Here is a 12,638-nt window from a genome sequence, read left to right as displayed (position 1 = left end):
CTCGGGAGTGGCTTTTTGTGACATCTCTCTGAAGACTTACTTGTGGTGGTTTGTGCAGTGAGCATAAATCCTTAGTTTGTCCCGGATCACTCGGCCTGGCCGTGGCTTCCGTTGAAGCCCGGCCACATGCACAGCCAAGACTTTGGGGCCGATCAGGCGCTTGTAAAGAAGAGAGAGCCAATAGTCCTGAGGAGAATAGAGAGGTGGAGAGTCAGAGAAAGAAGCATGTTGAGTATCATGAGTAAACATACCAACACACAGGCCAGAAACCACTTCTTAGCAGGGGTACAGTGAATCATGACTAAAGAGACCTTAATCCTGTCAGCATGTCAACCCAATCAAGTGCTCACCTTGGGTTTATAATGAAATGGGCACTGTCTAAAGTGACCTTTTCAACTGACCAAATGGGGAAATTTAAGTGGGGTGGACTCAGATGGGCATGCAAAACAAATGAATCAGTTTTTCACATATGAAATAATAACCCATCAGGGCCTTAAATTTTCAACTCTCTTTTCTTATGACTTTATTTTCATACTGGTTTATGACTTGTGTTTAATTGTAGAATAGAAGATTTCCAATCTTCAGGATTGTCATCAATATAAGAATCCAAATGTCATTCTCCAAATATTGTCACTAAAGACTATTAGTGTGGTGGGAGGGAGATGAAGGTCCTCCAGGCAAGAGACCAGGGTCCTGGATTCCAGAGTCAGAAACACAAACAGAAGAATGTTTGCAAACCATGGTGCTAATTCTTGGTCATCCTCAATAATTCTAAACTAAAAAGAATGATTCTAAACTGAAAGAATGTGAGGCTTTTAGCCATTCTGGCATCCATTTGTAACTGATTAATAAATATTTGATCTCTGACCCACACATGTTATTCACTGCCACCTTCATTTCTGTGGTATTTGCTATTACCATATTTTGCTTTTATACTTGATACAAGATATATTTTGTATTTGTTTTGTATTTGCTCTTGTATCCGATCATGGCTTAATGACTTCAGTGTTCATAACTCTCCATGTAAAAAAGGGCTTCCTAATTTGTTTGGGGGCTTCCTCCCTCCTCACAATTCTGGAATTCCATATTCATGCCATTCAGTGTGGGCATGCTACTCAAGGTCTTAAAAACATCATGCATGTTTTCTCAGCCTTCATCTTCCCAGGCAGAAACCTTTTAATGATCTTTTCCCCCCTTGCGTGGTCATCTATAACATCAGCTGCCTAAATATGTCTGTTGAATTGCATAAATCAGAACAAAGTCTCAAAGCCCCTTTGTCAGCAGAATAGCACTAAATCTGCCCTGACTAGTGAGCTCTAAGGCTTGCCCAACCACCTACCTTAATGAACTAGAAGTGCCCTCAAAATGGCTGCTAAATATGGTCTCCTAATATTTAAAATGCCAAATAATTTATCATCAGCAATCATATAAATGAAAAAAATCTCAGTGGTTCAATTTGCTCTTATTCAACTACAATTTCTCTATTTTTGATTTGAAGTAAACTTTGTGAAGTGATTATCACGGTCATCCCTGTTTCCAAAGGGATTCCACCTTTTTGTTATTGATTTGTAATACGTCTTTTAATATTATTGGTAAGAATCTTTGGAATGTATATTGAACAATCACTGTTTATGATTTTTTTGATATGGATAATTTTTTAAAATTTTATAGGAAAATATATCCATTTTCTTCTTTTGATTTCTTTCACTTCTTTTATTCTTAGAAAGTCCTTCCTCACACAAGGATCGGATCAATCTTCACTGATATTTCTTCTCGTTCTTTTTATATAATCATTTAAAAGCATAACCTCTTAATTCATTGAAAACTATTTAGCCATATGGTACTAATTATTTTCTAAATTATTCTACAACTAGTTGTAACATCATACAGTTGATAACTTATTCTTAAACCCATCTATCACATAACAAGTTTTATATCTATATATGTAAAAATATATAAATACATATAATATATATTATAACATTATAATATGTAATATAATATTGTATTATTAGTTTTACATCATTTTCATTATTGTAGTTTACATTTTAATATGTAGAGATTCAAGTTCATTTCATTTATAATTTTTCTTTCTTTGTTCAAACTTTCTTTAATTAGTCATATCCATTTATTTTTCCAAATGAACTTTGAAATCTTTTTGTTGTTGTTGTTGTGTTTGTTGTTGCAAGAGAAATTTGAGGCTAATGTGAATTTTATTTTATGTTTGGCTAGCCTGTTTATTTTCTATCTTTTGTATTCTGCCAGAATGTGTACAGAAGTCATGCTTTATTCTTGATATTTGAACTTTTATCAGAAATGTGTCAATGTGGGTTTCTGCATTAATTTGCTGATATTTGGGGGAGTACTTCTTTTTTATTTTATTTTTTTATTTTTTTAAAAGATTTTATTTATTTATTTGACAGAGATAGAGACAGCCAGCGAGAGAGGGAACACAAGCAGGGGGAGTGGGAGAGGAAGAAGCAGGCTCACAGCAGAGGAGCCTGATGTGGGGCTCGATCCCACAACGCCGGGATCACGCCCTGAGCTGAAGGCAGACGCCCAACCGCTGTGCCACCCAGGCGCCCCTTGGGGGAGTACTTCTGATCAGAAAGACTAAGGCCTTTTTTCAACCTATGAGAGTTTTCTTTAAATATAGCTTTGACTTCTTTTTCTTTCTGTTTGCTCCACTCGTTTCAGAAGTCTGGTTGTGAGCCCTCCGTCCTGCAGCCGGCACATCTATCCTCTCCTTTCTCATCACTTTTCAATCTTTTTGTTTTCCTCTGCAACAGGACATCTCGAGTTTGTCCTCTACATTTCCTCCAGGATCATTTCTGTCATTTACTAAGTCCAAAGTATTTTAATTGTTATTACAGTTTTCCTTTCCTTGTAATCTGTTTAGCTTACCTGGGTGTCTGGCACTCATTTAAAAATTGTTTTCCATTTTATGTGTACTATGTCTATGTTTTCCATATATATATATGACAAATATTTATAACAAATTTTGGCGTACGTGTAACTTACATGAGAGTTCTGAGGCACACGAGAACCTGCCGCCCACCCGAAAAGGTACCGTAACACCCACATGGTGGCATCTAGTTAGGTGAGTCCTCCCTTTCCCGTTTTTGTGTTTTCCATTCCCTTGCTTCATATTTTAGTTTTACCCATACATTTGCTCCTAAGAAATCTATTATTTAATTTGTTAGCTTTATAAAAGTGGTATCATGCTGAATGTAATTTTCTGTGAGTCACTTTTTTCACTTAACATTATGCTTCTAAGATTTATCCAGGTTGTTACCTGTACTTATTGTTCATTCATTTTCAATATTGTATGATACTTTATTGTGTGAACATACCACACTTTGTTTATCCATTCTTCTGTTGATGGATATTTGGGTTGTGTCCAGATTTTTGCTGTTACAAACAATGCGACTTTGAATATTCTTATTCCTGTTTCCCAAGACACAAGTGAAGAAATCTGGAGAAGCATTGCTCCAGCTGTGGTTGGAAACCATCAGCAGCCTCAGCACCTGGGTGCTTCTAAGAAATACGCATTCATAGACTTTATCCCAGACCTACCGAATCAGAATCTCGAGAATCTCCCCACGTTGTGTGGCTTTCGAGGTGATTCTGATGCTCGTTAAAGTTAGGGAAGCACTGTTCTAATACACACCTAAGGGTGAAATCGCTGTGTCATACACAAGTAGACAAATACTCAACTCTACAGGATAAGCCAAGCTGCTTTCCACAGTGATTTCAATTACTCCAACTTACACTTCCTTCAGCAGTGTCTGCATAACTTCCCTTTGATCCACACCCTTGCCAACACTTGTTATTTTCTGAGTGAATTTCTGCCAATCCAGTGGGCACAAAATGTCTAGTTCTTTGTGTTAAGAAGTCCTTCCTCAGGTCCAGTTCATAGATACTTTATATTTTCTTTTATAACTTCTGAAGGTTTTCCCCCTCTAATCGTCAAATCTTTAATCAATCTGGGAGTTGGTCTGCTGGTAGGTGTGTGAGGCAGGTATCTAATTTCATGGTTTCCACGTGGCTAGTCAGTTATACGAGCGACGTTTATGAAATAGTATCTTTTTTCTTTAGCAATCTGCAATGTCCTCTGTGTCACCTATCAGACTTCCATATGTTCACGGGTTTGTCTTAGGGCTTTCTTCTGTCCCACTGTGCCGTCCTGTATCACTGCCACACTGTTTTAATTACCATTGTTTTACAAATGTCTTGAAATCTGGTAGAGCAATCCCTCCTATCTTATTCTTCAGGAATGGTTTTGCTAATCTTGGCCTTTTCTCAGGCACAGACATTTCAGAATCAGATTATTAAGTATCTAAACAAAATCTGCTGGGACTTTGGAATTTCATTCAATTTATAGCTCAAATGAGAAGAGTTTACATTTTTATAATATTGAGTCTTCTCATATAAATACAAAAGGCAGTGAAAAGTAAACTCCTTCCAGTCAGGGAATCTTTTTTCTTTCTTTGCTTCTTTTTTGTTTGTTTCTTTCTTTCTTTCTTTTTTTCAAAGTTCACTAATTTCTTTTTTTTTTAAAGATTTTATTTATTTATTTGATAGAGAGAGAGAGAAAGCCAGCAAGAGAGGGAACATAAGCAGGGGGAGTGGGAAAGGAAGAAGCAGGCTCCTAGCAGAGGAGCCTGATGTGGGGCTCAATCCCAGAACATTGGGATCATGCCCTGAGCCGAAGGCAGACGCTTAATGACTGCGTCACCCAGGCGCCCCTAATTTTTTTTTTTTCTATTAAGAAAGTATACTAGATCTTTTACAGTGAAAACAAATCTTGAAAGGAGGAGAAAACATGAGAATGTTTTCTGTTCAGGGATTGAAATCAGGAAACATTTTATTTTTAGGAGTTTTCTGTTAACCATTTAGTAGTAAGCATAGCAATAAGGAGAACCTGGTGTTAAGCTCCAAACTTGCTCTGTTGGCAGATTCACTGATTTTCCATTTCTAGAGAAAGCACTTTCAAAGTGCTTCTACATTCCTTTCCCCCCTTTTTTCTCTCTGCTTATCCTTTTGGTATTCTATGCAAACTATTTGCGATGATCTCTTTACTTCCATTTCCAAAAGTGTCCATGGATGGACAAAACCCTTCATTTCCCCACCTCCCACCCCACCCCACCTCCTGGAATTCAAGGATAGTGCGCGCAGGCAAAGCATGTGATCTAGGCAATAGTTGTGTGTTTCTCAGATGCTGTAGGCACATGTTTGCTTTAAAACAAATGGTTACATTTAGCTCATAGATGCATTGTTTTTTTTTTTTTTTAAGATTTTATTTATTTATTCGACAGAGATAGAGACAGCCAGTGAGAGAGAGGGAACACAAGCAGGGGGAGTGGGAGAGGAAGAAGCAGGCTCATAGCAGAGGAGCCTGATGTGGGGCTTGATCCCATAATGCCGGGATCACGCCCTGAGCCGAAGGCAGACGCTTAACCGCTGTGCCACTCAGGCGCCCCCATAGATGCATTGTTTAAGTGCACATATATTCGTGATAACATCGTGTGTGTAGGTGTAGAAGCAATGGGTTGATAAACATGAAACTTAGGATAGTGGTCACCTTGGGTGGGGCAGGAGGAATTGGGGCAATGGCATAACGGGAGAATGTAGAGGTTGATGGTAGTGTCTTAGTTCTGGGGTTGGTGACGAAGGAGTCGCAGGGGCTAATTGTTACTGTTTTGCTTTCAAAGTAACATGTAGGCATAGATAATCTTTTGAACGTGTCAAATAAGATATTAAAAAGATCAGAAAGGAAAATTATGTATGCGTTTGTTTACCAGAGCTTCCCTTCTGCAGATGACACTGTCTATCCACCCACAGGCTGGCATCTCTTTGAACTGTTTTACCCAAAGAGAGGTGGGTTTACAGTGATGTGCTGCTAGTTCATCATCTCTTCCCCCAGGCGAATGCAGAATTTGGACTGGTGTCAGCTGATGGGAGGTTAAAAGTCAAGGTGAATATGAGTATTTCACCTTTACTTAGTTCCATGTACTGTTTTCAGACTCCTCTCTTACCCTTGTTCTCCTCAGTTCCCTATTCCCAACCTCTTTTTTAAAATTTCACAGTCCCTGTCTCTCTGTCCTTATCTCTCCCTCATGTACACCAGCTCTCAGAAGAATCAAATTTCCTACCCATCTCCTTCCAATCGTCCCTCCCTCCCTTTCTCCTCTTTCTTTCATTTTACTATGAATATGTGCCATTTTATAATCACAAGTAAAACTAAGCAAATGAAATGATTCCTTAATATCTCTTAAGGAAATGACATGAAAATGTAGAAAAATGACCTCTATGCATAGAACAAATAGGAAAAAATAAAGAATGCTCATACATACCTAACAACAACAGGACATTATATGAAAGAAAGATGGAATATAAATAGAAGTTTTCAGACAGTAAGAATCATCAAGAAGGAAGGCTAATATAATGGCTTTTTATGTCAATAATAAAAAAATCTAAAGCAAGGAATGCACTGCAATTTTCAAGGGACAAAGGGAGACACAAATAGACATTCTTTAAGTGTATCAGACATAAGAAGAGGTGGAAGAAAAATAGTGTCCATTTATTAGCTGGAGAGGGAAAACTAATAACAGATGACACTAAAAAGACAGAGGTTTTAAATCTTTTCTTTTTCTTTACTATTTATCAAAAAGTCAATTGTTGTCTGAAAGCTAGACAATGCAGTATATGGAGTAAGTTGAACCAAAATAAATGGGAAAAGAGAAAGAAACTGACAGAATTTTGCAGAATTTACTGGATTAATCATGGAACTGTGTGTTCCTCGAGGTCACAGACTACCTCTCCCCATTGCTATAGTCCATGCCTAGTACAGCATCTGCCTTGCAGGAGGGGCTAGAATTAAATTATGGAATGTGTGCTATGTTTAAGGTTCCATGCCATGCATTAGGGATACAGCGGTAAATAAGACACACACAGTTCTTGCTATCATGAAGCTTATATTTAGCAAGAAAAACAGTCCTTAAGCCAAGGAGTTAAGCAATTAATTGATTTCAACTGTGTAACGGTAACGGAGAAATCTATGAGACTGTAATATAACAGAACTTGTGACTCCATCTAGGCAGGAGGCGGGAGTGAGCGACGGACTTCACTTAAGATTTGAGGAAAAGAGGGGAGGGGAGAGAAAGTGTTTTGGTCAAGAGAAAGAGCTTATGCAAAGTCTCTGAGATGGGGAGGAGTTTGGAATCCTTGAGAATCTGAAAGCAGACCAATTCAGCTTGGAGCTTGGCAATGAATACCTGATGAGGATGGCAGGGCCAGTTCTTGTAGACCTCAGGATTCTAGAATTTGTCTTAAAATAAATGGGAAGGCACCGTAGAATTTTAACAGAAAAACTGACATTATTCAATTAACATTTAGCAAGCTGACTTTCACAGCTGTACAGAAAATGGATTGGAGAAAACCATTTAGGAGGTTAGTTTAGAAGAAAAAATGATCATTTGATTACGGTGAGGAAGTTAGATTAGAGAGAAGAGGGATTTGAGAAATATTTAGGAGCCGAAATTGATTGGATGTGGTGATTGACTGGATACAGAGAGTGAGCATGAGACTTGGATTTGGAGCTTTTTAATGCCCAAATCCTTAATTTCAGAGAATGGGATGGTCACGGCAAGACAAGAGCAGTGTATCCCTTCAATCCTCAACCACACTTCCTCCTAACCCAACCCCAGCCCAAAGACTTAGTGAGATCAGGTTCTGCCAGGGACAAGCACAGAACCTACCCAAGAGAAGACAATAACAGAGTGATAGTGATACCTAACAAATGTGCACTGGATAGATATTTTTCAACGTGTCCCTAAAATTTAGTTCTGAAGTTTCTTTTTATTCTTAGTGCCCACAAATCCAGTGCATATTTTTGAAATATTTTGTCTTCATTCACTTACTTCACTCACTACTTCGCACATTTATTATATCCATTAATCTAGAACTGGGCAAAGGGACCCTTAAGTTAGAGAGCCAAGCTCTGATCTTCCTTCAGCAGCACCCCTCTCCATGGGGTAGGAAGTCCACAGAGCCAAGGGCCCATGCCTTTTTCTAGACCGCGTTCTGAGTCCCTGTGGCCCCAGAATTACCTATCTTATAGCCTGGATTTCATAGCATAGACCTCAACCTGGAATCTGGCTTCCTAAGAGTGGACAGTAGTTCAGGGGTATGTACTACTAGGCTGAAAAGTGGCAAGCGGCAGCTGCTTATGGAGGTATGATCAGGGCTTGTAGCCTGGGTTATCCACACTGTGTGACCACGACACCCTTGAAAATACACTAGGGGTGGGAGGAGTGCTGAGCTACGGCCCTAGGTGCTTACCAACCAGGTGAGAGCTGTGAATACAGTCTTTCCTTCTAGAAGCATTTCCTGAGCACGTATTAGTGGCATGCAAAGTGTTCTGTTGGGTCTGGGTGATACCAAGATGAACAAGACATCTTCCCGTCCTCTAGGAACTTAGTGGTCAAGATACATGTAAACAATTCTCTGTAAAATGAGGCTGACTAAAGTAAACTCCACATGAGCAGAAACCACTTGTAGTACTTCGGGAATTTGGAAGAGGAAACAATTATTTATGACCAGGAGATTCAGGGAAAGCTTCACAGAGAAACAAAAGTGGAGAAATAATTTGCTTACAGTTGAAAGATACACATCCAAATCCTGGACAGTGATTTATTATCTCTAAACCTCAGTCTCCTTGTCGGGGTTTAATGAGATAATATATCTGGAAACATCTGTCATGGTGTCTGGTAAATAAAATATTTAATACATGTTGCTTATTCTTCTCTTTATTCCTTGAAATATTTTTTTAGCCTCATGAAAATAGTTACATTCCAGTATGTACATAGTTCTGTTGCAAGTTTCCCTGAAAACATAAACATAACATATGTGTAGAGGGGGTTGGGGTGTGTGTGTGTACATGTGTGCATGTGTTGGGAGATTAAGGATGGCTGGAAGGAACCTCCTTGAGATCAGGGCTTACGTTTGCATCCCCAGTGCCTATGAACATAGATACTGGCACTCAATAAATGTCTGATTGATTGAATGAATGATCAAATGAAGATTCACCTCCTGAAGATGATGGGAGGGCTTCCAGGGCTGAATGGGAGTGAAAGGATAACTTTGCAAGATTCAAAGGTTATAGTTTTCCCAAGCACTGACAGGCCTTGCTGCAGCTGCCTAAACTTGTTTAATCTAAGTATTTTCTTCTTGTGAGAAGTATAAATGCACTGGAATGGACAGCAAAATGACAAATATTTTTCCTTCACAGAGTTTCTTGTCTGACTTCCAAAGTCACAAAAACCTAGTTACGTTCTAGTGGTCAAAAATGTTACACTGATAGCCACCTTCATCTAGATATCTGATCTTAGAGAGCCCAGAAGAAATGAAGGGAACATTGCTGTGGATTTTTGCCCTAGACATGGCGGTATGCCAGAGCTCGCATGCACGGGAAAGAACCCTGCTGCTCCAACTTCCTCCGCAGAGAGGGAGCTGCAGGGAAGATCCACAAAGTTTCCATGTGACTAAAGCATCTTTGGAAATACTAAAAGCTACAATTTTCCCTGCTGCCCTCCCTAGAGGGGACACAATCCCCTCCAATCAATTTTTTTTACCACCTTACTCACAACTATCAAATGGTTTCCTGTTGCTTGTAGGCTAGAGACCAGGGGCTAAAACTAGTGGTTTTTAACATGAATTGGCCCCTTACAACCCTGCCTTTCTCAACCTGGCCTCTTATGCTCGGGAACATTGATTTTTTTTCTCCCTCCCAACCTCAGACAGGGCCTTCCAATTTCTCTAATTACCTCCCAATCCCGTCCCACACAACCCTCCCCGGTATGTACAATCACGAGTGCACACACATATACTTTGTTAACTCTTAGCTCAAACGTTAGCTTTGGGTCACTTTCCTAGGGAAGCCTTCCTAGACCACCCCCATCCCCTGTCTGGGCTAAGTCATGTTTCTGTGTTATGTGTTCTCATAGAACCATAGAAATCGTTTCTCTTGAGGTCTAGGAGAGATATGTGAACAAACTGTAGCTGAGAATGTCCCTAATCTGGTGAAGGAAACAAGCATTCATGTCCAAGATGCAGAGAGGACCCCTCCCACGATCAATGAGACCAGACCAACACCACGACATATAATAGTACAATTCACAAATCTTAGATCCAAGGAAACAATCTTGAAAGTAGCGAGGGGGAAGAGATTCCTTATGTACAGAGGGAGGAACATCAGAATAAAGTCAGACCCGTCTACAGAGAACTGGCGAGCCAGAAAGGGCTGGCAGGACATATTCAGAGCACTAAGTGAGAAGAACATGCAACCAAGGATACTGTATCCAGCAAGGCTGTCATTCAGACAAGGAGCTTCCAGGACTGGCAGAAACTGAAAGAATATGTGACCACCAAGCCAGCCCTGCAAGAAATATTAAAGGGGGGTTCTATAAAAGTAGAAAGACCCCAAGAGTGATACAGAGCAAAAATTTACAGAGACAATCTATAGAAACAAGGACTTCACAGGCAATATGATGACATTAAAATCATATCTCTCAATAATCACTCTCAATGTGAATGGCCTAAATGCTCCCATACAATGACACAGGGTTACAGACTGGATAAAAAGACATGACCCATCCATACGTTGTCTACAAGAGACTCACTTTGAACCTAAAGATATATCCAGACTGAAAGTGAAGGGTTGGAGAACGATTTTTCATGCCAATGGACCTCAAAAGAAAGCTGGGATAGCAATTCTCATATCAGACAAATTAGATTTTAAGCTAAAGACTGTAGTCAGAGATACAGAAGGACACTATATTATTCTTAAAGAGTGTATCCAACAAGAGGATCTAACAATTATAAATATATATGCCCCCAACAGAGGAGCAGCTAACTACATAAACCAACTGTTAACCAAAATAAAGAGACATATATAGATAATAATACGTTAATAGTAGAGGACCTCAACACTCCACTCTCAGAAATAGACAGATCATCTAAGTAGAAAATCAACAAAGAAAGAGCTTTGAATGACACACTGGACCAGATGGACCTCATAGATATATACAGAACTCTCTACCCTAAAACAACAGAATACTCATTCTTTCTAATGCACATGGAACTTTCTCCAGAAAGACCATATACTGAGTCACAAAACAGGTCTCAATCGATACTAAAAGATTGAGATTATTCTCTGCATATTCTCTGACCACAATGCTTTGAAACTGGAACTCAATAACAAGAAAAAATTTGGAAGAAACTGAAACACTTGGAACTAAGGACCATCCTGCTTTAGAATGTTTGGGTAAACCAGGAAATTAAAGAAGAACTTAAGCAATTTGGAAACCAATGAGAAACACATCAATCCAAAACCTATGGGACACTGCGAAGCTAGTCCTAAGGGGGAAATACATAGCCTTCCAAGCCTCACTCAAAAGAATAGAAAAATCTAAAATGCAGTCTTTATACTCACACCTTGAACAGCTGGAGATGCAACAAAAGAACAGGCCTAAGCCACGCATGAAAAGGCAACTGATTAAGATTAGAGCAAAGAGCAATGAATTGGAAACCAGAAACAGAGTAGAGCAGATCAACAAAACTAGAAGCTGGTTCTTTGAAAGAATTAATAAGATTAATAAGCCACTGGCCAGACTTATTCAAAAGAATAGAGAAAGGACCGAAATTAATAAAATTATGAATGAAAGGGGAGAGATCATGACTAACACCAAGGAAATAGAAACAATCATTATAAACTATTATCAACAACTATATGCCAATAAATTAAGCAACCTGGAAGAAATGGATGCCTTCCTAGAAACCTATAAACTACCAAGACTGAAACAGGAAGAGGTTGGCAACTTAAATAGGCCTATATGCAGTGAAAAGATTGAAGCAGTGATCAGAAACCTTCCAAAAAATGAGGGTCCAGGGCCTGATGGATTCCCTGGGGAATTCTACCAAACATTCAAGGAAGAAATAATACCTATTCTCCTGAAGCTGTTTCAAAAAATAGAAACAGAAGGAAAACTTCCAAACTCATTCTATGAGGCCATCATTACTTTGATCCCCAAACCAGCAAAGACCCCATCAAAAAGGAGAATTACAGACCGATATCCCTGATGAATATGGATGGCAAAATTCTCAACAAGATCCTAGCTAATAGGATCCAACAGTATATTAAAAGGATTATCCATCATGACCACGTGGGATTCATCCCTGGGATGCAAGGTGGTTCAACATTTGCAAATCAATCAGTGTGATAGAACACATTAATAAGAGAAGAGACAAGACTCACATGGGCCTCTCGATTGATGCAGAAAAAGCATTTGACAAAATACAGCATCCTTTCCTGATTAAAACCCTTCAGAGTGTAGGGATAGAGGGTACATTCCTCCATTTCATAAAAACCATCTATGAAAAGCCTACAGCGAATACCATTCTCAATGGGGAAAAGCTGAGAGCCTTTCCCTTAAGATCAGGAACACAACAAGGATGCCCACTCTCACCATTATTGTTCAACATGGTACTAGAAATACTAGCAACAGCAATCAGACAACAAAAAAGAATCAAAGGTATTCAAATTGGCAAAGAAGTCAAACTCTCTCTCTTTTCAGATG

At 39.1% G+C, this 12,638-nt stretch overlaps 1 protein-coding gene across 1 annotated transcript in view; it reads right to left on the bottom strand.

The window, feature by feature from the left end:
• Positions 1-12,638, bottom strand: part of LOC123783643 (inactive heparanase-2) — a 244,803-nt gene that overhangs the window by 27,429 nt on the left and 204,736 nt on the right. The window contains exon 8 of the mRNA XM_087862506.1: positions 41-186. Coding sequence (XP_087718632.1) covers positions 41-186 — 146 coding nt within the window. The remainder of the gene's footprint in view (positions 1-40; positions 187-12,638) is intronic.

The sequence above is a fragment of the Ursus americanus genome, chromosome 6 (assembly GCF_024610735.1).
Source record: "Ursus americanus isolate L20-20 chromosome 6, mUrsAme1.1.p, whole genome shotgun sequence".
Taxonomy (NCBI): Eukaryota; Metazoa; Chordata; class Mammalia; order Carnivora; family Ursidae; genus Ursus; species Ursus americanus.
Note: the sequence above shows the minus strand (reverse complement) of the source record. Positions and strands in the feature narration are given on the sequence as shown.